General features: G+C 39.0%; 2 protein-coding genes across 2 annotated transcripts; both read right to left on the bottom strand.

Moving 5' to 3' along the window:
* Positions 1-3,859: 3,859 nt before the first annotated feature.
* Positions 3,860-8,519, bottom strand: LOC137728075 (uncharacterized). Its single transcript, XM_068466962.1, has 10 exons — positions 8,409-8,519; positions 7,785-7,836; positions 7,165-7,242; positions 6,366-6,390; positions 6,248-6,280; positions 6,016-6,137; positions 5,745-5,875; positions 5,249-5,466; positions 4,260-4,510; positions 3,860-4,148 (listed from the first exon to the last, which is right to left on the bottom strand). The coding sequence occupies exons 2-10, from the start codon at positions 7,785-7,787 to the stop codon at positions 4,050-4,052; spliced, it is 960 nt and encodes a 319-aa protein (XP_068323063.1). The 5' UTR covers positions 7,788-7,836; positions 8,409-8,519; the 3' UTR covers positions 3,860-4,049.
* A 15,130-nt stretch (positions 8,520-23,649) lies between these two features.
* Positions 23,650-26,641, bottom strand: LOC137729912 (arginine decarboxylase-like). The gene has a single exon (XM_068468964.1). The coding sequence runs from the start codon at positions 26,125-26,127 to the stop codon at positions 23,935-23,937; it is 2,193 nt and encodes a 730-aa protein (XP_068325065.1). The 5' UTR covers positions 26,128-26,641; the 3' UTR covers positions 23,650-23,934.
* Between the last annotated feature and the right edge of the window lie 795 nt (positions 26,642-27,436).

Below are 27,436 nucleotides of genomic sequence, written 5' to 3'. Positions count from 1 at the left end.
TGCTCATGACCGGACTGAAGATCCCGTGCAACACGAGCTGTTGGAACGGGATGGACGTTACAATGAATTGATCGTTCAGCGGTACACTTCATTGCAAGAGCCATACTGGCACATAACCCGCCAGAATGACTTGATTGACCACCAGTGAGGATTGCACGAAGGCGAAGATAATTAAAATAAGGCTTGTGGTTGAAGAATAAAGTGTATTTTTTTTAAGTAATTTTATTTAGTGTGTGTGTTTTTTTTTTTTTTTTTAAGTTTATATGGTGAGGTTATGTAATTTTATTTGGTGTTTTTTTTTAAATGTTTATTTGGTGAGTTTATGTAATCTTATTCAAATATTTAAATAAAGTAAAAAAATTACATAAGAAATTAAATAAAGTTCTAAAAATGTTAAGAAATTACATAACAAATTAAATAAAGTAGTACAAATAAATACGAAATTATAAAAAGTCTGTAGAGTTAGGATATGTGGTGCTAGGATCTTCGTTGCTAGGATTTCTGTAGCTAGAACCCCCTTGACTTGTTTCGGCATCTCTTGCACGCCTTCTTCGCACGACATCTTTTTTTTCTGATGTCCAAAAATATTTTGAATTCGGAGACAGTCCTACTACAGACTTGTTCATAGTGTCACGATTTGCTTGAGCCATCCTTTCTTCTCTAAGCATCTCATTCTCTCGATGAAGTGCTTCTCTAATCATCTCGTTCTCTCGATTTAACTATTTCTCTTTGTCTTTCATCAGCCGCATCACAAACCTCAGTAGCTGCTATTATTGCTGCCATAGCAGTAGCTTTTTCCTCACCTCTAGCCTTTTCCCATGCCATGTTCAGTTCACCTTGGCGAGCAAGTTCCTCCACATATTTAGTGTAGTCATTTTTGGAAGAGCTACCTTTTTTCTTTGATGCCTTTTTACCTTGAGGCCTGAGGGACTGACGGGTCGGTTGGGTCTCCGGCACTTCTTCAGGCATCCCTTCCGTGTCTTCAAATGTGTTGGCTTCTTGTTCGGCTGTGTTTGCTTTTGGCGAACTGTGTAGACCCATACCGTACATGACAACTTCTGGACCGGTTGCCACAATTTTGAGTCTAGGGCAATCTTTGACAATTTGCCAACATTCCCATTTGTTGAATGATTTGTTACGGTTCTTTGCATTGTAGAATGCTTGTGCTTGTAGTGTCTATAAAAATGTGGGATAAGATAGTATTAAAAAATAGGGTGTAACACAAATAAATAAATTAAAATATTGATGGGCGTGGAATGCATATAAATTACATAAAAATTGCATAAGAAATTACATAAAAATTACATAAGAAATTAAATAAATTAAAATATTGATGTGGGTGGAATGCATATAAATAAATAAAAATATTGTTACCTGATCCGCTAAACTTATCCTACTACGCAGATTACCGGAAGCATGAGAAATGACATTTTTCCAACAAGTAAAGGATGCGTTGAGTTTTTTCCAACGACCTTGAAGACCTTGACTAGATTTGGCATCTTTTCCATGTACATCGCAAAACGATTTCGTAATTTTACTCCACATTTCTCGGTTATCCATCTCATTACCCATAATCGGGTCATGAGTAGTGTGAACCTAACATTCACACAACGTAACATCTTCAATAAGCTTCCACGAAGTCATTTTTTTCTCTCAAAGTGTACAAAATATTCAAATGTAGAAAGTGTAGAAAGTGTAGAAAATATTGAAATGTGGTGTAAGGTGGAAGATGAGGGTTAGGTATTTATAGAAAAAAATTAATTTTTTTTAATTTTTCTGTATTTTTAAAAAAAATTTCACAATTTTTAATAAATTTTAATGTTGTAATTAATCTGGACCGTTGAATTTGAAAAATAATCAAATCCAACAACCAACGAGCTGCCACGTGGCCAACGGTCAAAATTTTGACCGTTGGGCCTTTTTTTTTGTTTTATTTTTATTTTTGGTGAAAAAAACATGGACCGTTGATCTGTGATCGGACAGTCCATTTTAAAAGTCAAATTAAATTTTTTTTTATCGTTGCAAAATCCAACGGCCTACAAAAACTAGCTGTTGGAAATCCAACGACTCTGAGGAGGGCCACGTAACCCTCATTCGGGTAAACACAAGTGGGCTGACAAGCGGGCCCCGCCGCCTGCACCCTTGTCTCCTACTTGAGCCCAGTCGCGAGTGTTGTGCACGTGCCAGCCACATAGGCCGGCTTCTGGGTCTGTTCGAAATGGGCTGGTCTGCTGTGTGGCTTGGGCTGGGTGCCAGGCTGTTTTGCGGGCTGGAGCAATTGGACAAGGTGCTAGGCAATTCCACCTCCGGTGGAACTGCTCTAAAGTAGGCCTTAGGCACTTTTAAATTGACCGTTAAGAGTTTCAGGCTTAGAATGCTTGGTAAACATGCAAATAAAGCTTTACAACTTAGAAAGTTTGAGATATAAAATAAGAGATTGGGCAAACTTTCTTGTCAGTCGGCCAAGTTCTTGATCACTCTGTGGAGACTGCGAATTTGCTAATTCAAGCTGGACTTTTAATGGAAATTGATACTACAAGTGTTTTAGCAGAGCTATAAACATAAAGAGAAATACATATAAGTACAGTGCTGTTGTATATACATGATTGACATTCCTTCCACTTCAAGTTTTAAACTCTTCAAATAATTTCTTTCCTCCAATACCCAACCCACTTAAACAACCTAATGGCTTGGCCCCATCCTGTTTGGAGAATAACCCTTATGGCACGCCTTCGTCAGTTATTCTCGCAATTCAGATAAGATTTAGATTGTCACTTCTCTGAAAGCATGGTTCTTGCCTTCCTCTCTCCTCCTCCTTGGAGCTTGTCCATTCGTTGAGTGATCACTTGCTCTCATGTTTGAGTGTTTGCTCGTCGTTTAGGTCGGTGAGTGAGATTTCTGCTCATTGCAGTCACCTCTGGGGTTCTTAGCACATGGATAGTACCAGGACCCTTGTGCCCCGACCCTTGATTAGATGAAGTTGCCCGCCCTATGACTCACAATTTAAAATGAGCCTTGCAACGAGACGCGGACATTCCCCATGCTGCAATTCCCTCTGGTCCGTTCTTGGGTTGGATTAGGGGAACATCTGAGCGATTGCCTTCGCAGATCCAAACATGCTCACAAGGTGCACAATAAGAATAAGACCAATAGAGACTTCATAAGGGAGAATTTGAGTTGCAGATCGTAATGCTTCTAGAAAGACATTTCAAATATAGAGGAGTGAAAGTTCCCAACAATCAACAAGTTGATCATACCCTTCTTTGAACTGTACGAGCACGTCCTTTGTCATACCCTCGGGAAGCGGATAGTGGGGGGGGAAAGGGGGCATGGTATTTGCTTTTGACTAATAGAAAGCATTCTTCTTTTATCCATCCTGACTCCCAAAAAATAACAATTGAAAAAGTTGCTCTTGCCGCGTCGGAGACATCTTTACCTAAGAGGAGGCTTCGTCGTCTAGCTCCTAAAAAATGATGTTAGGATCGGCTGGCTCATCATTGGAATCTGAAAATAAAACAGAGACAAAACGGATTGTTTTAGTCACATATGTAATGAAAAACTCACCCTGCAAATTAGGTCTCCCACTTAAGAAAAACTACAAGTCTGTCGCATAAAAAGTGCTTTTCTGCTTGTAAAAACCGTCTTCGTTTAATGCACTCTAGAAAGAGGAATTGTCGCCAACAATGCCACGCCAAAAGAACCTTTAGAACGACGGAACAAAGCAATTGGACCTCGAACATGCGTTATTTTAAGTCTAAACACAGTTATGATAGTTTTCACTTTTCACAACGTCAGTGTTTGTTGCAATCATGTTATGAAGCAGATGGATTGCAAGGGGAAAATAAATAAAAAATCGAAATGCTGCACAAACTGAAATTGTATTTCTATCCTCAGTTTTGACAAAATCTAGTGTTTTATCCAACAATACAACATCTGGATCAGTACATAATTTAGTTATATTCACCCAATCCGACGCAGACGCAGATAAGGTCAGATGAAGTGGGACAACATAAGTTAAAAGCAACACATGGTTTGATAATCCGATCCAATCAACCCCTCAGTGAGTACTTTTTCCCGGTAAAAGGCTGGAACTTCGGGTCTTCTTTCACTTCCGGTTGCTTCTCTTTCTTAGTCTCTTTTGCAGCTTCCTGCAGAATTGAATAGATAAAGAGTGATTTACCATCAGCATCACATCAAACTGGCAACGTTCGTAATATAATTCCAAAGTTGAGCCATGAAACAAGTGAACCAAAGAGCACCTTTTTTGTTTCCTTTGGAGTTCGACTGGCATTTCCTCCGAAAACAAGTTTTCCCTGAGCCTGACGACTGGCAGCTTGTGAACTAGATCCTGTAGAAGGTTGTGCATTTCCATTGGTGACTGCAGGTTTCTTGTCTTTAAACCCTGAGGAAGCCGGTGCTGGCTCATATTTCAAAGGTTTGCCATCCAAGCGTCTTCCAGATCCAGTAAAAGGGTTAAATTTAGGTTCAGCCTCAGCAGGATCCTCTTCAACTGCAAGAAATTCAGAAACTCGTATAATTCCTTTCTGTTCTCTTCTTGGACAATGGAATACCATTATGTTGAAATACATGTAGTGTTCAAAATTAAGAGGACTACAGACTATGTAATTTCTGTGACTTGAATAAAACCTTTAATCACCACTATATGCTAGAATGTTCATAGTTTCAATTCCAGCCTTCAAGCAGAAAATGTAAACATTTTTCCAGTAATTGACAATTTACTGGTTTTCTGTGGTTAAAAGTTTTCTACCAGTTTGTTGAATGTCAAAAAGTTGAATATTATGAGGATTCTGTCAAAAGACTCAACCCAAAAGGTCTAATCAACAATATGTATGTCAACTGTAGCAAACAACGCAGAAGATCTTAAAAAATTCACCGGGATGGCCAAGTGGCAGAACACTAGGTAAATCTCAGGCATTTAGCAAGTCTAGCTTCTTAGTGAATGAATCCCCTAGCAGGATCAAAATGTATAATGCCTATGTCTAAATACACTAGAACAAAATTTCCCAGCACACAGCTGACATACAATACAAGAGACAAACCAGATAAACCCACACAATCTCAGAAAAGAGCAAGGACAGGAAATAAGTAGTTTGAGGAAGGAAAGGGCACAATAAGGAAACAAAAGAGGAATCCAATCAACGACAAACCAAGAACTGAAATAAACAAATAGAAAAGCCGGAAAAATTATGCCAGCCGTGCTTATGGCCACGAGGATAAAAATCCGTACCTTGAGCAGTTGCCTTATTTAGAGGGACAGCAGGCCTTTCAGGTTCCTTATAGTCAAGCGGAGGTGCAAAGTCCACCTCACAGTCTGTCTCAATAATAGTTATTGCATGAGAAGGTTTCGTTTCTATAATATCTATATAATACTTCTTGTTGTTGTATGCTACCATAATACTGTCCCCAGTGGTTAAGCAAGAAAAATTCCTCAGCGTCGTCTCCAAGCTGCATTGCAACAAGATAATCAACTTCTTTGGCATCAGAACATTAACAGAAAACTTAAGAAACAAAATCATGAAATGATTGTCACAATAAATAGATAGTTTCATGGAATGAACATGGAAGAGGTACTTAGCATAAAATAGATACGCCACTCACACAATACGTATTACAAAGAAATGCAATAACTCAACAAGAAACATTAACAAGTCATATCAATGAATCATTTACTTACATAGCTTTTGGATAATGAATATGGAATAACATATGAATCATTTACTTACATAGCTTTTGGATTTGAGATATCTAGAAAGTCCTTTGTATGGGGTTGTAATTTAACATATGTTCCCTTCGGAAGAGTCGCATTTTTCACTCGCACAATATCCCCTTCTTGCAAAAGCATATTCTCCATCATCTAAGAAATAAAAACGCCAAAAGGAAACAGCTCAAGGTAAAGATCAGAAGGCATTTTTGGCTGCAAAATCAACTTCAAAGTAACTTTCCCCAAGTAAAGCCGTGCATATATTAGAAGTTTAGAGCACACTGAATTCTTACCCAATATGGCATATAGATCATGCCTTCTTCTGCAATGAACTCCAGCACCCCACAATGAGAGACCCGGTCAACAGAATCATTTCGAAGCTCAAACAACATTGGATAATCAATGTGTAAAGATGCTGTATTAGGATTAAATTAGCATTAATATATCATAGTTGGCAACTAATACGTAATAAATTCATCTGACATAGAAATCTTCATAACAAAGGACTAAAGTAAAACAACTCACCAAGACGGTCAAGGGCTGAAGGAGGCATTATAACTGAAAAATAAGTAAGATAAAAAAAATTAGGAATACACAATAAAAGGAAAACCTAACCAAAATAATTGACAAGTCGGATACTTACTTTTATCGCCACTTTCAATTTGTGGCTGAAAATAAAAAGAAAAATTTGATATCAGAATAAAGGAACTGAACAAGTGAGAAACAAAATACTAACAATCACGGGGGAGGGGGAATTCATCCAGTAGAACACCAAAGCCTAGTAACCAAGCGTGTATACATTCACACCACAGCTACAAAATAATTTACTCAGGAATCTATACATATACACAGGGTTAGTATCTGGTGACACGCGCTTTTGACACACATTTTGACAGACGATTTCTTGAGGCCCACTCCATAATGTATTTCAATGATCCAACCATCTATCTTTTATGTCTTACTACCTCCAAAGATCATGTCTTCCAAAAATACCAAAATCTGAAATGATATGACGTTGAATTAAATTTAGTGTTTCTTTGTAGAACCGTATTCGTCCATTTTCTTCACCACAAATGAAAGTCTTAATGGTTTTGGATTTGTTCAATTTTTTGCAAGGATGATCCAGGAATGATGTACTAAAATATAGACGGTTCAGATTATTGAAATACATTAAGAAGTGAATCCCTACAAAATGGGTTTCAAATTGTGTGTCGAAAGCATGCGTCCCTGTATCGTAACCCATATATATATATATATATTTGTTCAACACAATAAACGGAGCATATATAATTAATACAAGAGGTATATGAGAACTGTTAAGATTTTTGAACACGGGAGAGAAGAAAGAAAATGGAAAGGACGCCTTCCACTAAGCACAATAATCTATCCTTTAACTGTGCTAAGACATATACATAGTTTGAAAAGAAATGAAGAATTCCAACCTTTTCAATGAAAGATGCTGGATAACATCGATATGTCTGCTCAAACGATGTCCCACGATACCCGTATCCATAAAAATCCTGCAACAAGACAGACAAATTTTGAATGGAGAATAACAGGTTATAGCACTTCATGAAATTTGAATGGAGAACAATGCATAAGAACAATCTCTTCAAGTCACAAAAACCAACCAAAATAAACGGTGGCAGTTAGCATATTTTTATTCACAAAAGGAAAAAAAGAAGTGATAGTAATATCTAAATTGGTCTGCAATAAGTTAATATTAGATGACTAGCATCAGTCTTAAAAAGATCCCGCAACTAGTAACTTCTTGCATCACATGACAATGCAAAGTAGGCAGTAAGCTAAGGGTTAAACTCAAAACTTCTCAAACAATTACCACCTCAAAAGCTGGCATCGGCGTTACTCATACTGAACCAGGAGTAAAGACTTTACATAATCTATGGTTTTAAGTAAAGAATGAACTAATCTAGTCAACAATATACTCTTCAACCCAGAAAATCATTACCTGCCCGTTGGTACTGAGTAATTAAACAGCGAAAAGTTAAACCTTTTCTATTCTTTTACATAAATAACAAGATATACTAAGCAAAACCCATACCATATTGACTGCGTATTGATTTGAACACCGGTTATCAAACTCCAAAAGCTCCCTATCAAAACAAAACAAAAATACAGCTCAATGTACTTGCACAAAACCAAATAATCAACTACTGAAACTATCATGTGTCCATAAATTGAAAGCAAACAATCCTAACGAGCAACTAATGCCCACATCAAAGTAACCACATTATTCAAAGGTTCCAACTTTTCCAACTTGTATCAAATTTCCTTTGTTTTTCTCATTGCACCGGACCGAAAAACTCAGGCTACAATGAATCAAATAAACAATTACATTCATAAAATTACCAAATATATAATCACATATCGCATTCAATTTCTGAAAAAAAAGATAACTAATCAATCAAATACTAGAATTGCAGACAACCATTACTCAAAACTCAACCCAATATTTAGCTTAATTAAAAAAAATAAAGCAAGATATAACCTTTGTTTCAAAAGAAAACAGTACGGTCAGAAACAGAAAAACTGAGAAATTTGAGGGTGTTTTGTTAGGTAGGAAAAATTGGATGGATCTAGAACTGTAAATAGATTATGAATTGGAAAAACCAAACGCGAAACAAAACGGTAAATAATTTGAAAAAGCGGGTGAGAATTCTGATACCGTCGGATGGAGAGAGAAGGAGAAGAAGGAGCAGATGAAGAAGTCGCAGTGTCTGTTTTGATCTCTGTTGGGAAGACGTACGACGATGTTGGAATATGTTTTGGGGGGTGAGAGTAGAAGAAATAGTTGGAATGTAGCGCAAGAAAAGGCTAAGATGCGCCTCTATGCGTTTTGTGCACGCTATAGTGTTTGGCCCATGCCAATATAACTCATCACTTTTGGTGATGTTGGCCCAAAATTAACATCTACACCAAGGCCATGCTTGTGTTCTTTTAACCCGAAAAACTCGAAAAGTTCAAAATTTACACACCAAACGAAAGTAACGTTAATACGAATGATCCGAAAAATTCAAAACCTCAACTTCTGGGATATTGTAATAGCAAATAATTTTTTAACCCGTGAATTATTAGTTCTTCAATCACTTTTATTTATTTATTTATTAAATACTGCCTCATTCTTTTTAATTTTCTTGCACCTGAAATAAACACCAATTTTGTCCGATATGAATTTCTCATCCTCAGTGACATAAATGTTGGGTCTAGCCATTGCATCAGGTTCCTTGAGCAATATCCCATCCGCATAAATGGTGGAACGACAATTAAAGGAATTATTGACGGGGAAAATGTTAGAGAAATCAAAATTTTAAACTAAATTATGTGTTATTAATAGGAAATAAATACATTAATCAACACTTAAAGTAATAATCCAATCATTAACTACCACGTCATTTGGTTTGTAAATTTGGTCTCCCTAACATTATCCTATTGACAAAGCATGTTGAAATATTAAAGAATAATGTTAGAGAGACCAAAATTTTAAACTGAATTTTGTAAAGTCTGATAGGCCTCGTAGGCATCCGTTTGAAAAGTTCAACCACTCAAAACACCTGGGAGAGGATGCCCGAACCACCATTTGTATCGATTGGTGTTAGTGACGTGATGCATGTGAGTTTTAGAGAGACCCGCAATAGATCAATGCATATGCTTGCAATTGTTATATGTGTTTGCTAGGGTTTACTTGCTTGCATTTGTTATATAATTAATAAGTTAATTACGTACCCAAACCAAAAAGAGAAGAAGATATTAAATCAAACATCCAAGGAATTTACCCTCCTTGAAAAATTATAGGGTGCCCAGGAGCATGGATACTCTCTAGTGTTTTAATAGGTAAGTTTTATTTTGTAGTTTTAAACAAAAATTTAACAGTTAAAACATTTAGAGTATTCTATATTTTGAGATACCGTAAAAAATCCATGCTCTTATTTTCTCTTTGATGGGATGCGACTTAAAGTTTGGAAAGATCAATACAAATGCGACAGCTTGCGGTTATATATTTTTGCATGCTAGGGTTTTCCTTGCTTGGTTGCATCGCGTCCCGGTACTTTTGTCAACCTTACTAACCGACTTCCTTTTCACGTACTTACTTAAATGGCCATAATTTGCATCACAACAACCAACACACGCATTTGCATGGTGCATCCATCTACGTTTCCTCTAGTGGCCGGGTCTCAAATTGTTTTATGGACTAGCAAAAACATTCAAATCTGGATTTTAGTTGTGTTGACGGACACTGGGTTTACCAGCAGACTAGCCTGTTTTTCCTAATAGTAGTAAGGGAAATGTATTCGGGTGCCCAAATTCTTTGAATGATGATAAAGCCAGATGTAAAGCTGCAATAGGTTTTGAACAAAAAGTTAAAGTAAAGGTTCGATTGATTTTTATTTAATTGCTCAACTTTTTGAAATCGCAAAGGATTCATCACATGCATTACAAAAGAAGTATTAATATATTGTGAATACAATAGACTCTGTCGAAATATGCAATGATGAGAGTGCGGGGTTGGGAATCTTTGCTTTATGAAGTTTCTTTCTTTGGTGACAAGAATCATATTAAAATTTACCATGGATGATAATTTTTTTTAGTGGAGGGAGATCAAATCGAAAAGCTCATCTTATCACAAACTTATATTATTGTGTTTTTATTCATTGATGTCATAGACTCATAAGCAAGCAACTTATTGAGTTACTGAGAAGAATAACGAGTTACTTTTGTGCGTGGCATGTTTGAGTCCAAATAATATAGTATATGCTTTTGACATAGAAAAGTTGATGCAACTTGTCCAATTTTATCCAAGTGATTTTTCGTAACACTATCTTGAGTTACTCAAAGAACAATTTAGAATTACAGTTGGGACATGAGCTCTAACATTAAGCTTGAATATTTAAAAGGAATTAATGATCTTTCACAAAAAATGGTTAAGACTAAAAACGATCAGACTTGTGGTCGGGATGAGGTTGAAATGCCTCTATGAGTCTTCCCAGCCCTTGGAATGGGTGGATAACCGTGACTTGTCACCAGTTGTCCCATTTTTTAGGAAAAAAGAAAAAAGAAAAAAAGATCAGACTTACTCATTAGTGGACTTGCTTTGACACTGAGATTTATCCTATTAGTTACAACCACAAGTATAGAACAAGTCTTTTCTACAACTAATGTGAATAACAACTTACATAATCAAAAGGTTGCTTTATGTATGAACAATTGTTTCGTTGTTTATATTGAAGAAGATATTTTAGATGAAGAGGCATTATGCAACGGTTTTAAAAGGAAATTTGTTGGGTACAATTATAATTATTGTGAATAGGTAATATTATCCACTCATGTGTTTTTTTTATTACTTTTCATTACTTGGATATAATATATTACGATGTTTTGATTAGTACTTTTGTAAATATTATCTATTTATTTATTTATAAGAATTATTATTGACACTTCAAAAAGTTAAAGTTAAGTTTCGATTGACTTTTATTTAATCGTTCAACTTTGTGAAATCACAAATGATTCATCACATGCATTACAAAAGAAGTATCAAGATGTTATGAATACAATAGACTCAGTCGAAATATGCAAATGATGAGAGTGCGGGTCTGGGAATCCTTGCTTTATGAAGTTTCTTTCTTTGGTGACAAGAATCATATTAAAATTTATCATGGATGATTTTTTTTATTTATTTTTTATTTTTTTGAGTGGAGGGAGATCAAATTGAAAAGCTCATCTTATCACAAACTTGCATTATTGTGTTTTTATTCATTGATGTCATAGACTCATAAGCAAGCAACTTATTGAGTTACTGAGAAGAATACTGAGTTACTTTTGCCTGTAGCATGTTTAAGTCCAAATAATCTAGTATACACTTTTGACATAGAAAAGTTGATGCAACTTGTCCAATTTTATCCAAGTGATTTTTCGTAGCACTATCTTAAGTTATTCAAAGAACAATTTAGAATTACATTTGGGACATGAGCTCTAACATTAAGCTTGCATATTTAAAAGGAATTAATGATCTTTCACAAAAAAAATGGTTAAGACTAAAAAAGATTAGACTTGTGGCTAGGAAGAGGCTGAAATGCCTCTGTGAGTCTTTCTGGTCCCCAGAAGAGGTGGATAACTGTAGTTTGCCACCAATTGTCCCCTTTTTATTTTATTTTATTTAAAAAAAGATCAAACTTACTCATTAGTGGACTTGCTTTGACACTGGGATTTATTTTATCAGTTGCAACCACAAGTATGGAACATGTCTTTTCCACAACGAATGTGAATAAGAACTTACATAATCAAAAAGATGCTTTATGGATGAACAATTGTTTCGTTGTTTATATTGAAAAAGATATTTTAGATGAAGAGGCATTATGCAACGGTTTTATTAGGAAATTTGACACACTCCGACCCGGAATGTCCACTAGGACACCGAATCGAGCTGTGTTGGCCGATACCTAGAAGCCATAAAGTGTAGTGATGTGGAAAATGTGAATAAATTTAAACCTAAAAGTGCCTAATCAAAAGAGTGCGTGGGTGAGCAGGATTGAACCATTTTCACACGTGATGTCAGAGCATAAGACAATATAGTAAATAGGATGAGGGTTATACCATTGAAGATAACCATCTCCTGAGATTTGCCAGAATCCTCGTTTACACTTAAGCACAACTACTAAACCTGGAGGGGCGAAAATCAAAGTTGAGTGGGTCAGCAAAACAACGCTTGTAAGAAAACCTTTACTTTCGAACGCTAACCCCTCGTTGTAAAACAAGTATAGTTTCCTTAAAATCATACTACGTATAAGTATGAAGATTTAATGTATGCCAACAATATATATCAGAAATATGCCACAACAGGAATAATTCAATAACAATAAAAATATAGGCATGTGCTTGACAATATACTAGCACGCAAGTTGGGGTCACCTAATGTGACTTGTACAACTGCACCTATGGCTCATCAATCTATACTATCACATAAGCTAGAGTCACCTAATGTGACATGTACGATAGGCTAGGTGTAATAATAATATACACTTTAGTGCTACGATCACGTGAAGCTTGCACTAAGCGCAGTCATCTACAAGTCAGAGTCACCTAACACGACCTGTATGACGGGTTAGCACCTACTTGGATCCAAGACGAGCATGCGGTGTGGAAGGTGAACATACACGTGAAGGTTGGCCCTAGTCCCGGACGGGAGCACTAACACCGGGGTGTAGTAATGATGAGCTAACTATATGAATATATGTATGCCATACAATTCAATCAATATACTAAACTCACTTGAATTTACTTGTGCGTCTTGTAGAATCATTTAGTATTCTACCACAGTACTATATTTATAAGCAGGTAAATATGCATATGAACATTCCATAGTCATTTTATAATTCCAAACACAAGGCAATATTTACCAAACTAAAATTGTGGCATAATAGGCGTAAATCCATTTAAATGCATTTGTGGAAACTATAAGCCATATGTATAAAAAAAATAAATTGCCCACTCACTAATACACAGTCGAAATGAAGACTCTGAGCCTTGCTTGACCTCGTACGCCCTTGGAATACATTTCCCCTATACGCAAATTTACTAATTTAATTAATTTAATAACATATATATGGAAACTTAAATAAAATCTCTATAGATTGCTCAAACATAGGATTTGAATATATGAAATCGATCTACTCGATTTCATGAACCTAACAAATTTCCAAAATTATTTTTGGACACCGGACGTGCCCTCATGCGCCGGCCAAGGCATGACCACACGCGCTGGCCACACACAGCACATGTGGTCCATGTGACTAATGATGTAGGAATATTTCGTTAAAATCTTAATAGAAGTTAACGTTGTTACCTGACGCCGTTAGAATATTCCGTCATAGTTGATGGAATATTCCATTGTCTTCTCTGGTCATCCTCACTGGTTGCCGCCGTTTGGTTCCCCGAATTTGGAAAAAGTCGCCGGTTTCTGGGTAAAATTTCAAACCTTCATATCTTCTTCATTTCTCAATCATTTTTCACAAACTTTATATGGAAATGAAGCTTATGAAGAGAAAAACACGATTGTGCCTTTTGGAGGTCCAAAAAATGGACTGAGGTGGCTTGAAAATGGCTCGAAAGACACGGTCAAAACTCCGACTTCTCGAAACCTTGTGTTTCGAGGTTGTTTCTCCTTCAAACCTTCACTAGAGACCTCAAAGAATTGAGTGGAGGCCTTTAGACTTTCTAAAAACTTGTAACTCGCTCGTAACTCATCGGGAAAAACTAATCCGAGTTGGACCTTCCGAGTTCGACATCCAAAACTCGGTCAAACCACGATCCAAAGGTATGGTTGTGTTCGTGGTGGTGAGACGAGTTCGAAGGTATGGTTTTAAGGTCACGTTGATAAGGTTTGAGGGTGGTTCATCCTTGTTGCAGAGAGGTCGGGGAGAGAGAGAGAGAGAGAGAGAGAAGAGAGAGTGAGAGTTGCTTTCTGATTGGTGAGGGAAAATATGTGAGTGGTGGAGAGGGATTGGAGGGATTTGATTGGTGAAGGGAACCAGATCCACCAATTAAAGAAGGGATTGGTGGATTTTGTACAAATTTTAATGTACAAAATCTGCCTCCCTACAGTGTTTCAAGCACTGATAAATTTGTACACGCATGTACAAAAATACTCGTAATTAACGTACTTTAATGGAGCATAACTTCTTCGTTACGAATCTGATTCGAGTCTAACACGCGCTCACACATTCGTAACGACGAGTACTAATTTAGTACAAAACCAGGAAAATGAAATTGAAAGCCGAAAACCACGTCCATGTCAGATTCCACTTTTGTCCAAAAAGGGGTAAAATCGTCAACTCACACCAACGGAAAAGAAATTACAATGAAAAGTAGGGATGGGTCGTCACAAAATTTTTTGGGTACAATTATAATTATTGTGAATAGGTAATGTTATCCACTCATGTGTATTTTTATTAGTTTTCATTACTTGGATATAATACATTATGATGTTTTGATTAGTACTTTTGTAAATACTATCTATTTATTTATTTATAGGAATTATTATTGACATTTCAAAACTATAATTATTCATTCCTAATAAGAGTATTTTTCTTTCTAAATATGTTTATTCATGAGAAGGGCTTACATGACACATGTACACCGTGACCGTAGCTTCCTGTTTCAATATTTTAAAGACATATACAAATTTTTGTACACATCGCATTATGTCATTGTCACGACACACCTCAGTGCCGTGGGCTAGCTACTACTATATAAGTTACTTTGTTGCTCCACGCCACATAGCACGGCTAAGGGAAAAAAAGGGAAGGAACATCCAAGTTGGGCAATGTTATGCCAAAACATTTGACGATATCATGACTCAGTTTCACCATGGTAAATCTATAATCCTATCTAAGATGTAAGGCCATCAAGGCATCAATCTGAATGCTTCAGTTTCCAAGGTGTGAGATAACTACGAATCGTGAGCTTTGAATCAAATAGGGTAAGAAACATGAGAAACGCCAAGAAAACTTGGACACACTGTCTTGTGATCCTCAGTAAACAGTCCAGAATCCAGATAACAAAAATCCAATTGCAACTTGAACATGGCTTGTGTACAATACACATCATGCTAATATCTTAGCAAGCAGGTTGAGTTGCTAGTTGCTACAAAGAGGATTTGCCCTATCTTTTGGCTCTCCACAACCCCATCCTCTTTGATTCTTTTACCAAGTCCAAGATTGATCTTTCAGGAGAGATTTTTCAATGTGCCTGAAATATGAGACGGTACGCCACATGTTATTATACAATTGGAGGAAAGTTTTTGTTTTTCAAGAGACCCTCCAATTATATAATGGCATGTGGTGTTCTGCCCTTGTTCATGGGACACTAAAAAATCTTGTTTTTGAGGATCACCTTATTTATTCTTTTTCTGGTTCTGTTTGCTGCTTTTTATTTCTTTTTATATTTTTCCTACTCAATCTACTAATTAGTGCAATGTCTTGTAACACTCAAATTCATTCAGTTCGTGCGTCTCCATCAAAAGTTAAATGAGAAGTCAGTATATAATTAACCAACACAAGAATTTTGATTAGAAAAGAAAATACTTGGCTCCTTATATTAAAGGAATCTTGTACAAATAAATCACAGTTCACACGTGTAAAAAACCTTTTTCCTTTGTAATTGTTTTAAATCATTTCAGCATACGTGTTAGTTTGTGATTTGCAGTTAAGGAGAGCCAAACTTTGTTCTCTAAAAAAATAATATCTTCGCAACACTTGTATACATATCAGTGAATGTTCCAATCGACACCAGCAGATTCAATACAGGTTTTAAGAAGTAAAGTAATACTAAAAGTAGAATCCACCCAGAAGAGAGAACAAAAGCCACTTTATCACCAAGTGCTCAAGCTGACCCTGCAGCTTGAGGCCATTTAAGTAAGGTGTTGATCAGATCATGCATTAAAGTTGACAAGCAAAGCATCTATGTCCACAGCAATAGAAAGCCTTGTTTATATTCTGTCCTGTGAGAAGTAGATTGGTCCAGCGCTCTCTGTGAATCTTCTAAGCAGCTGAATATGCTCATTCGCCACAGTTCGTTCTATCTTTCTGTTCAGATTCCTTTCCATTCAAAAACAAAATTATCTTGATGAGATTCTTGATAATTTCAATGTCAACAAGATCGATATATAGGAAATCGACTGGCAACTAATCTGTACATGTTCGCGTCGGTTACATTCTTGATTGTGAATTGGAGCAGCACAAATTATATATCACGAAGGATCTTCACTTTGTTCCACAAAGCCTGCACTATGGATATTCCATGAAAATTAGTCCACCTGCAAAGTGCGAGCCAGCATGAACAGAATATCAAATCCCCCTACAAAGTATGAGGCCACGCATCGGTTGTTTTCGCAGAAGTCACTTATTGTTATACCAGCATCTACAATCCTTCATCCACCTTCCATAATTTAAAAAAAAAAAAAAAAAAAAAAAAAGAGCATAAATGTTACTTATCTGCGTGTTTTGTTCCCTAACACGAAGCACTCATTTAGTAGATAGAATTTGCCATTGTAAATGGATGAACTTGCATATGTAAGCGATCATCTTTCTGCATAAGACAGCACAGCTGTGAAATAAAGCAGCAGAGTGTTTGGTAAACTTTTTTGTAAAAGTGCTTTTGAAAAAAAAAAAAAAAAACAGTATTATAGTGTTTGGTAAATTCTTATGTAAAATAGATGTGAAAAAAAGCCGGTTTTTCAAAGCTGGGTATTGCAACTTCTTGTTTTTGGCTTTTTTTTCATCCAAAACTGTGAAAAAAAGCTGAAGCTGGATGTTTACCAAACACAAAAACAGCTCCCAGCTTTTTTTTATACCAGCTTTTTTCAAAATCACCTTAGTACCAAACCAAGCCTTAGTCTGACCCGACGTCAGTGCGAGCCATATTATTCCTTACAACCAAAGTTCTTAAATCTAAATAGACGTTATGGCAATCTAATAGAAATGAACGCGGAAAAGAATATCGTGTGCATATTTTCCTACTACATATATTCTGAACTCTAGTAATTGGGCGAATTCTTTGTACCTCATCATTGCAGATAAAAGACATCCAAGTCATAAAGGCTAGCCAAAACTTTATGTCATGACACTGGTTCACTGTGGAAGCAGTCCTTATTCCTATTCAAGGTGTAACGCTACCAAAGCATTGGTACCACAAATAATTGCATACCGAAGTTACGAAACACCATGAAAGCAAGACTCGATGCCTAGTGGTCCGAAGTAACAATCAAATTAACAAAAAGGAAATTGCATCTACTGCACCATTCCTTTCTTGAACGTGTACCTTGCAAATCCCACAGTTTTATATTCTCTCCACAGATGTTCTTCCAGGTCCACGTTCGTTAGTATTGCTTGCTTGCGCTTTAGTCTTTCTATCCCCAATCTGTAGTATTATCTTGTGTTCCATCTCATGGCATCAAAACAGCAAGTGAAAGCGAATCTGCTGTCAAATTATTTGAGTTTGTACTTCTCCATTAAGCAAATCAGCAAATGCAACTACATAACATAAATAGCAATCTCTTCTCAGAAAACTATCACAATCTTATAGATCAAATCACGTATCCATTGACAAGAAAATTCGAAATAAACGAAAGCAGTTCATGCGTACAACAGTAAAAGACTAATTCTCTGCGAAAATAATTCGTCATGCTAGAAAATACCAGCTCAAGAATCTATGTTTGGATCTTCTTCAGAGCTGATATGCTCTTTCTTGTTGTATCTTGTTTGTTCAGATTCCTTTCCATTAAATTAATTTGATAGGAAACAGTTTCTTAATTTAAAAATCACACTAACATGCTAATAAACCCAAGTATTCTTATTTCCAATGTGGTTGGTGTGGAGCCAAAAATAATCAAGAAAATCACGGAGGCGACATGTGGACTTTTGAATTAAGAAGACAAAATTACCCTCGAGGCACACTGGGATTCCCACGCACACGCAATGGACAATAACAACTCAATCGAGGTCAAAGGTGATCAGAATGGTATTCTTTTAAACCCTTTCATCACTCCTCATCAACTAGGCTCGCAGGAGCATTCTCCACCTTACATCAGGGTAGGCAACATAGCGGACGAAGAGAAGCAGTCACTCAAATTGCTTAAGTTCAACCGGCAGCTTGCAAACAGCTTGCTCGTTTTCTAGGAACGTGCCACATGCACCGCAACCACGGCATAGACGAGTCGAGCATAGAAAAAGTGGCCCAGACCAATAGGTCACGACCGCGGGCAGCCATTAGTTCCACTGCCCCAGCAAAGGCAAATTCAAGAGGAGGTTGAGAGGCTCTTAACTGAACGATTGCGCAATTTCCAGCACAATGAGGCTACTGACAATGCGCTTTGATGAGACATGACCAACATAAGTAGATTACCTTTCACGGATGAGATCGAGCGGACAAATCCACCTTGCAGGTTCACTATGCCTCACTTCACTTTGTATAAGAGAGACGAAGATCCAGATCGATGTCTCAAGCACTACCGCAGTATCATGATCCTCTACAAGAACAACAACAACATGTTTATGTGCAAAATATTTGCCACAACTCTACAAGGTGAGGCACAAGACTGGTTTCGCACCCTACCGCTGTAGTCAATCCGAAGTTTCAATGAACTTTCCTTAGTTTTCACTAAGGAGTATTCGTCAAACCGCTCAATCAAAAGGACATCCGACCATCTCTTCAACATCGTAAAAGACCATTGGGAGACAATTCGCGACTATGTCAAGAGGTTCAAGATGGAGAAGGCCAAGATTGTTGGCTGCAACGAAGACATAACAACGGCAGCATTTAGAAATAGGCTTTCCATCGAACACCCTTTATTTGAAAAATTGATCATGGGAAAAGAATTGACCCTGACAGCTTCGTATGCTTTGGTGGAGAAGCACGCACTATGGGATGAGGCTAAGCAGTCTAACAAAATCGAGTCAGAAAAGAAGCATATAGAACATTCCCAGACTAGAGAAGACTCAGCGCCCGAAACATTCACCAAGTTCACAGTTCTAATTGGCCAAATTTCCCCGTAAGCTCAAAAACGAACCTTGGTTCGAACTACCACCATCCATGAAGGGTGATTTTACTAGGCTAGATCAAACAAAGTACTGCGCATTCCATCAAGGACCAGACCACACTACCAACGGCTGTTAGAAGTGGAAGCAGTGCCTTGAGAAGTTGACAAATGAGGGCTGGTACGACGAGTATCTTGACAGGTCAACGACACAGCCTACACAAGCATAGGAAGTCTCCATCACCCCCCTGAGCCTCGTTAGGGCTTTTCCAAATAAGTTCGAAGTCTCAAGTAGCTCGATGAATAAGATTTCGCAAGCCGAAGATTATCCAGTTTGTTATGCAGTTTCTACCTTCCAGCACAATTGATCAATTTCTTTATTCTCAATGAAGTTTCAAGAAGTTATTTATAAGCCTGGCTCAACTGCTGTCTACAACAATTGCTCAAACCCTCATCTGGGTCTGTTCTCCAATATGAGAGGATAAACTAATTGCTTTCCAGTGCGAGAGGGTAAACAATTCTCCGACACCCATATGGGTTTGCTTTCCAGTGCAAGAGGATAAACTAATTGCTCTCCAATGCGAGAGGGTAAACCAATTCCTCGACACCCATATCTGCTCTCCAGTGCGAGAAGGTAAACCAATTCCCTAATACCCATATGGGTCTGCTCTTCAGTGCAAAAGGTTAAACTAATAGCACTCCGGTGTGAGAGGGTAAACTAATTCCCCGACACCTATCTAGGTAAGCTCTCCAACGCGAGAGGATAAACCAATTCCCCAACATCCATTTGGGTAAACTCTCCTGTGCAAGAAGGCTACACAGCTCAAAAGATCGAATACTTGAAGACCAGCTAAGCAGTAAATGGTTAGGGGGCAGGAGCTACTTCGCACTCACTTTATCTTCAGCAGCTCCGATCTTGGCAACTTTATCCTTGATTGCTCTATCTATGACATCTAATAAATCAAACTTAAGTAGTTTCCTCATTTTTGGTAAGCAACCCAGACGTGGCAGCCCAAACCATGGCCCATGCCACTCCATTTCCTCAGCCCATGCTAAGCCAACCTTTGGCTTCAGTCAAGCCGAGTAGCATAAGTTGTGGGCCCTACCATACCATCTCCTCGACCCATGCCAAGCCGACTCCTGGCCTCTGCCAGCCGACATGCCACACCACCTCCACGGCTGCCCCGTGGCAACACCACCCAAAAAAAAGACAAAGAAAATTAAAAATTTCTTACATTGGTGCGGCGCGGAGAAGACAAAGAAATCAACAAAAGACGGTTCTTTGCACAGGCAAGTAAAGAAAAGTGCTAGGGGAGGGGGAACAAACATCCTCTAGCTTTCTCTCTTTCTTGTAGAGATAAATAATTGCCCTCCGAAGTTGATTTAATCCCCTACTTGAGGTAGGCTTAAATAGGTTTTGGAGACGATTTATTTTATTTTCCTAGAAGAATCTAATTCTAAGTCCAAGTGGGAATCTGCGTCAACGTTGGAGATCTCTACACCTGCTGCCAATTACTACGAACAACCCAACAGGTGTGGGGGCATTTGTGGAGCCAAAAATAATCAAGAAAATCAGGAGGCGACACGTGAACTTTCGGGTAAAGAAGACAAAATTACCCTCGAGGCACACAGGATTCCCACGCGCACGCAACGGACAATAACGGCTCAATCAAGGTCAAAGGTGATCAAAATGGTATTCTTTTAAACCTCTCTTCACTCTTCATCAAATACTCACCCACAAGGTAACTCACAATCATCTTTTTCAAATTAGGATTAATTGCCAAAATCAATTGATTAATTGCCAAACTAATTGAAATAATATCTTGCAATCAATCCCACAAATCAACCAAATGTGGCCGGTCCCAATTCTCCTAATAGGACCGGGCACAACTCTATGTATAGCCACTCATTTTCTCCAAAACCTAAGTCCATTCTTCTCCTAAAATTCTCTAAACACTTTCTCTCTCAAATTCTAGCTTTGACATCAGAGACTCTTCGGCCCTCCTCATTCATCGTGGACGCGTGATGTTTTTGGCCTTGATCTTAAGTGTTAATTGTTTTGCAGATGCATTTTTGTCCAAAAAGAAGATAGAAATTTGCATTCACAGTTGGTAATATACTTCTCAACAAATTACCAAAATTTGGGAAAAATCGCTCCAAGAAAACTTGCAGGGATCAATCGATCGACATTAAAAAATTTAGCGAGATCATAATTGAGGGAATCAACAGACAAAGAGATCTATAGAAGATCGCTTAGAGGGTACAAAATATCATCAAGGATCTTCTGCACTTAGTTCCAAGCTGCATTATGAATATTCCATCCCCAAAATCCCGTTTCAAACCACCATCAACGGAATATCAATTGACTAGAAAAAAAAAAAGAAAACAAAATATCAATTGCAGGTACAAGATACAAATGTATCAGTAGTGTTCACACAAAGCATCTCCAACCCTTCATCCAACTTCTCGAAAAGCAAATACAGATTAAAATACAAGATAGTTTTAATTGTCCCTATCACGTACGAGGCATTAATTTTCGTTACTAGTCGAAGATAATTAAAATTCTGCAGTCACTCGCTCACGTCACTAGCTCTCTTATCCTACCCCATTTCAAATCGCCATCTGTACTTGTTTTGTATTTTTTTGTTGGATACAAATGATGTAACAAGAGGGGAGAAATCAAACACAAAACTTCGAGCACAGGGTTTAACTAGTCATACATTACATAGTTGTTGAGTTTCCAAGTTGCCTCCTTGAATATGTAGTTTTCGTGCATCTGTTGTCTTTGCATGTAACATGTGTCACAGCCAATCTTGACCACAGCATGTCTCGAGACTTGATGCTACAAGCCTATGCCACAGGCCCACAAAATTGTGGTCATGGAAGCATTCACCATTTCTATAGGATGTGTATATTAAATTTGAATAAAACAACTAGGGCTGGAATTTTTGTACCCAAATTCAGACTCGAAAAATCTCGAAACGACTACCTAAAAAACGAAACAGAAAATCTTGAAAATTATGGGAACCGATACTGAAAATTTCCAATAATTCGGTACTGGACCGCATGGCCGTATTTTCAATAATACCGATCCGAACCAAATATTAAAAAAACAAAAAAAAAAAATATATATATATCTATTTGTATATTAACCTAAATAATACTAACCGTCAGATTGGTTGAGATTATTTGTCAACCTTTGTTTTGAATAGAAGACTCCATTCCTCTCGTTCTACACGGCCACCCGGCCATCACCACTCCTTCCACTCCAGTTTTCGATCGACACCATCCTTGTACCGCCATCAGACCTTTATTTCTCCTAAATCAAATTTCGGGATGCTGAAAATTTTGATTCGATTTCAGTATGTAATTTTCTCACACTGAAATTTTCAGTTCGATTTTCCAGATCAGGGTTTGGATTCGATTTCCGAACTAAACCCAACCCTTGAAACAACCATTATTCGAAAGAAACTTTTCAATTGATGCAAAAGGCCTTACATAAAACTGGTTCATTATAAAAGAAGTTTTAGTCCAATAAAGTAATGTCAAAAATATCACATTGACGGTAATCCTGTTCCATGTTCTCCAATTTAAGGCAAAATCAAGCAAAATGATTGGCAGGCACCCAAAAAAGACAGAAACTAAACACACAGCACGGACCCCACAACTACCCATGATCTCAGAATCTCCTTGTCCAACCCTTTTCTAAACACACCGACCCCATTCCATTTCATTTTTCTTTATCAAAGACTTCAACACTACCCAAACCAAACCGCCACAAGAGGCCCTACCAAATAATTCCACGTTCACATTGTTCTAAATTATTCTAATTTACAAGAAGGGTTATCAATTTGTGACTGACCTAATATATTAAAGAATGAAAGAAATTTAATTAGAACAGATGGTTTTTGTAAAAAAAAAAAAATATATATATATATTAAAGAATGCAAATTTGAATAAAGAAAAAAGGGTAATCAAAAGAACGCCGTCACTAGCTTTGGAAAGAAAACGTAGTAACACTTAAACAATACCCAAACCAAATCGCCCACAAAGTCCCTTCCCCCAGGATCCCAAATTTAATTTTAATCAAGGCATAATTGAACCAAATCGCCCACAAAGTCCTTCCCCCCAGGATCCCAAATTTAATTTTAATCAAGGCATAATTGTGAGTAGAACAGATCAACCTATTGGGCTGTTAATGGATAACCATTAAGACCCATTTAATTTGATATAACAATTCAATAAGTTGATTTGTCATCTCTAATTGCGAAGCATTCTAAGCTAACGAAAGAATTCAAATTCGAGAATACTGTTTTGGTTAACTGACCTAACATGCAAAGAAAGAATGCAATGGAGAACATGACGAGTACCATACAAAGGAGGAACAAAAGGTAAAAATTCAGATTTGGTTGGAAGACAATAATATCTTAAAAAGCAAAAATATTTGACTACTAAGAAAACATAGGAAGAGGGGAATAAGCCCCTCAATTTACAAAAGGGCGCATTCGGCTCCCAATTCCCCCAACTTTTTTGCCACAAATTACAAAGGACTTTCTTGCTCTTCATGAAGGATTAAAACCAAAACAAAAAGATTAAAACTAAATTTTAAAAACAGACAGCCCCGGCAGACACACCGACATCAAACTAAAGGGATGTTTGAGACTTCTTAAGCACAGCAATAAGACCACTGTTCCTCCTCACCGGCAGAAGCAGCAGTCCCCGTCGAATCCGAAACAACATCGTCGTAATCATCCTCGCTGCAATAGTAGAACCCATGGTTATTCATTGCACTCATGCTACAAGAAGAAGCTGTCACCAGATACGGCATGTTGTGGAAGGACCCGGCGAGGCTGGTGGCCACAGCTGCACTTGCCATGCCCCCATCATCGCCCTGCCCGCACTCCTCCGCGCGGTGCTTCAGCGTCTCAAACATGAGCTCGGGCTCATGCTGCATCACCCGCAGGACGTCCCCACACGACGGCCCTGGCACAGCCAGCGTCACTGCAAAGCTGTGGGGACCATCGCTCTGCGAGACCCGAACAATGCTCGGGCCACCGAAGAGGTTGTGGACTCCTCCGAGCGCCTCCTGATAAGCCCCGCCCAAGAACATCCCTAAATAGTACTTTTGCCCACCGCCATTATTCCCACCATTGCCTTCCAGCTCATGCAGCGGCAAGCTAGACTCGCCGCCAATGAACTTGTCGATCTTCCCATCACTGTCACAGGTCAAGTCTGACAATACCCCCCTCATCGCCGGCCGCTGGTCGAGGCGGTGAATCGGGACAATCGGAAACATCTGCCCAATACCCCAGAAGTCTGGAATTGAAGTGAAAACCGAGAGATTCACATGGTATGTGCGGACAGGGTCAAATGCTCCGATTGCTTTCGAAACCATATCACAGAGTCCATCAACGGTGGCTAATTGCTCAATACCAACAGAGCCTTCTTTGAATTGTTCAACACACCGTTGCTTCAACACATCAGCGTACGTCAAACAAGCCTCGTACTCACCTCTGATTGCCGCAGCGGAGAGGTTCAGGTAATCGGCACGAGCTTCCTCCGTCAGCCCCTCGATGAAGTACTGAAGCTCATAGGCGGACATGGGAGGAGCATCGTCACAAGCACTGGAAGAAACAGCCTCAAATATCAGAACCGAGTGATGGGACACCAGGGCTCGGCCGCTTTCGCTGCAAATCACCGGGTGCTTCACGGACCTCCGTTCGCAAACGTTCCGAACTGCTTGGACAACAGCGGAGGCATACTCTTCAAGGCTGTAGCTGACCGAAATATCCGAGTTACTCGATTTGGAACCATCATAATCAATACCCAGACCGCCTCCTATGTCTAAGACCTTCATTTGGGCACCGAGGCGAACCAATTCGCAGTAGATCTGTGCCGCCTCGGATACGCCATCAGCGAGCAGATACGTCGACGGGATCTGAGACCCGATATGAAAATGCAACAACTGAAAGCAATCAAGCATACCCAGCTTATCAAGCTTCTTCACAACGCGTAAAATCTGAGTGGTGGTGAGTCCAAACTTCCCCTTCTCGCCCGACGTCGAACCAAAATGGCCCGAATGCTTGGTCTTGAGCTTAGCGCGGACGCCAATCACAGGTCGAACGCCGAGCTTCTGACTCAAATCAACGACCAAATCGAGCTCCTCCTCTTGCTCGAGAACAATCACGGTGTTCAAGGCGAGCTTGCGAGCAAACAGCGCCAGAGAAATGTATTCCAAGTCTTTGAACCCATTGCAGATGAGAAGGGCATCGGGGTTACCTTTGCATAAGCAGCTCATGGCCAAGAGGAGCTCCGGCTTCGACCCGGCTTCCAATCCGAACCGGAACGGCGATCCAAACTTCACAATGTCCTCCACGATGAACCGGTCCTGGTTGCATTTCACCGGGTACACGCCCTGGTAGTGGGAGCCGTAGTCGTGGGACCGGATCGCCAGATCGAAGGCGCCCTGGAGCGACTCGAGCCGGTTCTTGAGCACATCGGGCAGGCGAACAATGAGCGGTAGCTGCAACCCGAGCCCGCAGTCCGGTTTCGGATCCGAAACCTTCTTCACGATCTTCAGCAGATCGATCTCCTGGTGCGGCAGAGTCGCCCTCCCGTGAGGACGGACGGCAACGTTGCCGGAGGAATTGACGGTGAAGTAGGGCCCACCCCAGGCGTCGATTCGGTAGAGGTCGGACGAGAGGGACGGGGACCAATGGGAATTGTCGGCGGCGGGGGCGGTGGTGATGGCCGCCGGTGGTACGCCTGAGAACGGCGACGCGGGAAGAGAGCTATCCCCGGCGAAGTGGTGGCCGGGAGGCGCCGCAGCAGCGTCCACGCAACAAGCCAGGGCCGGCATCTCTTCTTCCGCGAAGATTAATCAATCAAAAAATGAAATTAAGAATTAGAGAAATTTAGGGGTTAGGGTTTGAATCGTTAAATTGTGAGTTTGTAATGAATGGGGGCTTTAGAACCCGCCGAGGCCGGAGCCCCGGCTACCCCCGCAAACGGAGCAGTAAAGGGGTGTACGGAAAGGAGTCAGGAATCCAGAAACCCCTTCAGTCGGATCCGAAATCCCCACGCCGAAGCCTCAGGAGAGAGAAAGAGAAACGTTTCGGAATAAAAGCGGTGGAAATTGTGCGGCCCAGAAAACAGGTTTTTAAGCACCGAAATCAGACGCAGCCATGCAGTGCATGTGACAGGATAAGGATGAGGGGATGGGCTGTTGTGGTTTCTTTGTCACCTGAGAAAAATGGAAACTGGGAAATTTTATTTTCCGGGAAAGGCCGAGAAAATTGCTGGGAAAATTAGAAACAAAAAATCAAGGATCCCTTTCTTTTCTTCGGAGATTGTCAAGAATCCTGAAATGAAAAGGAGGAACTGGCGAGAATTGCATGGGAGGCCGGGGGTGTTTATATAGGGAGGGAATCGAAGGGATTAGGGTTGGGCCGGTGGGACCCGCCTTTTGATTTGGGCCTCGATCAATGAATATCTTTTACTTTAATGTTTTTTTTCTTTCGTGGTTCAACTGAGGCGTGGACTGGGACCCACTCTTTGGGGAGGAGCGACTCCCGAGGCGTCTCCTGGTTCCAACTTATTCTATGGCGAGAAAATGGGATGGGTTTTAAAATATCGCCGCGAGAGGGAGAGGAGTGCGGTACTTTGAGCAGGAAAGTGGCGCGAAGTTTCTTACTGAGGCGACTTCTGGGGACTTTTTTTACGATGGACGGATAGGATAGTGCCACGTATGGATGAGTTTGTTGCCACCCGCCTCATTGACGTTTTCCAAAACACGCAGCGAAAATTAACTCAGGTTTGAAGAATGTCACGTGCAGGTCATGCACTAGATTCGCTGGACTTTCCTTCCTCACTTTCATTTATCACTTTACGTTATGTGATTTTTTTGTAAAGTAATAATTTGAGTGGATTAGATAATTAATTGTTATTTAATTAATAAAAAAAATGATCAATGGATATTGAATTCATACAGGATATACAAGTATAATTGATTTCGTCATTGTGATAAAACATCATCCATTACGTTATTTGATTTAAAGTATGGACAATTTGAAACCTTATACGGTATTAGTATTTTTCAAATTTTAAGAAATTCTATAATCATAGAATCTCAAGGAACGTTATTGCAAGTAACTTAAATATCAAGATAA

This window comes from Pyrus communis, chromosome 3 (assembly GCF_963583255.1).
Source record: "Pyrus communis chromosome 3, drPyrComm1.1, whole genome shotgun sequence".
In the NCBI taxonomy this organism is placed as follows: domain Eukaryota; kingdom Viridiplantae; phylum Streptophyta; class Magnoliopsida; order Rosales; family Rosaceae; genus Pyrus; species Pyrus communis.
The sequence above is the reverse complement of the archived record's forward strand: the minus strand, read 5'-3'. Positions and strand labels throughout refer to the sequence as shown.

Excerpts from the sequence above, each read along its gene's own strand:
- LOC137728075 (XM_068466962.1), bottom strand. Across the intron at positions 4,511-5,248 it reads AAATAAGGCAACTGCTCAAG|TTGAAGAGGATCCTGCTGAG; the intron begins GTACGGATTTTT and ends AATTTCTTGCAG. Across the intron at positions 4,149-4,259 it reads CTCCAAAGGAAACAAAAAAG|GAAGCTGCAAAAGAGACTAA; the intron begins GTGCTCTTTGGT and ends TCAATTCTGCAG.
- LOC137729912 (XM_068468964.1), bottom strand. The coding sequence starts at position 26,127 with ATGCCGGCCCTGGCTTGTTGCGTGGACGCTGCTGCGGCGCCTCCCGGC.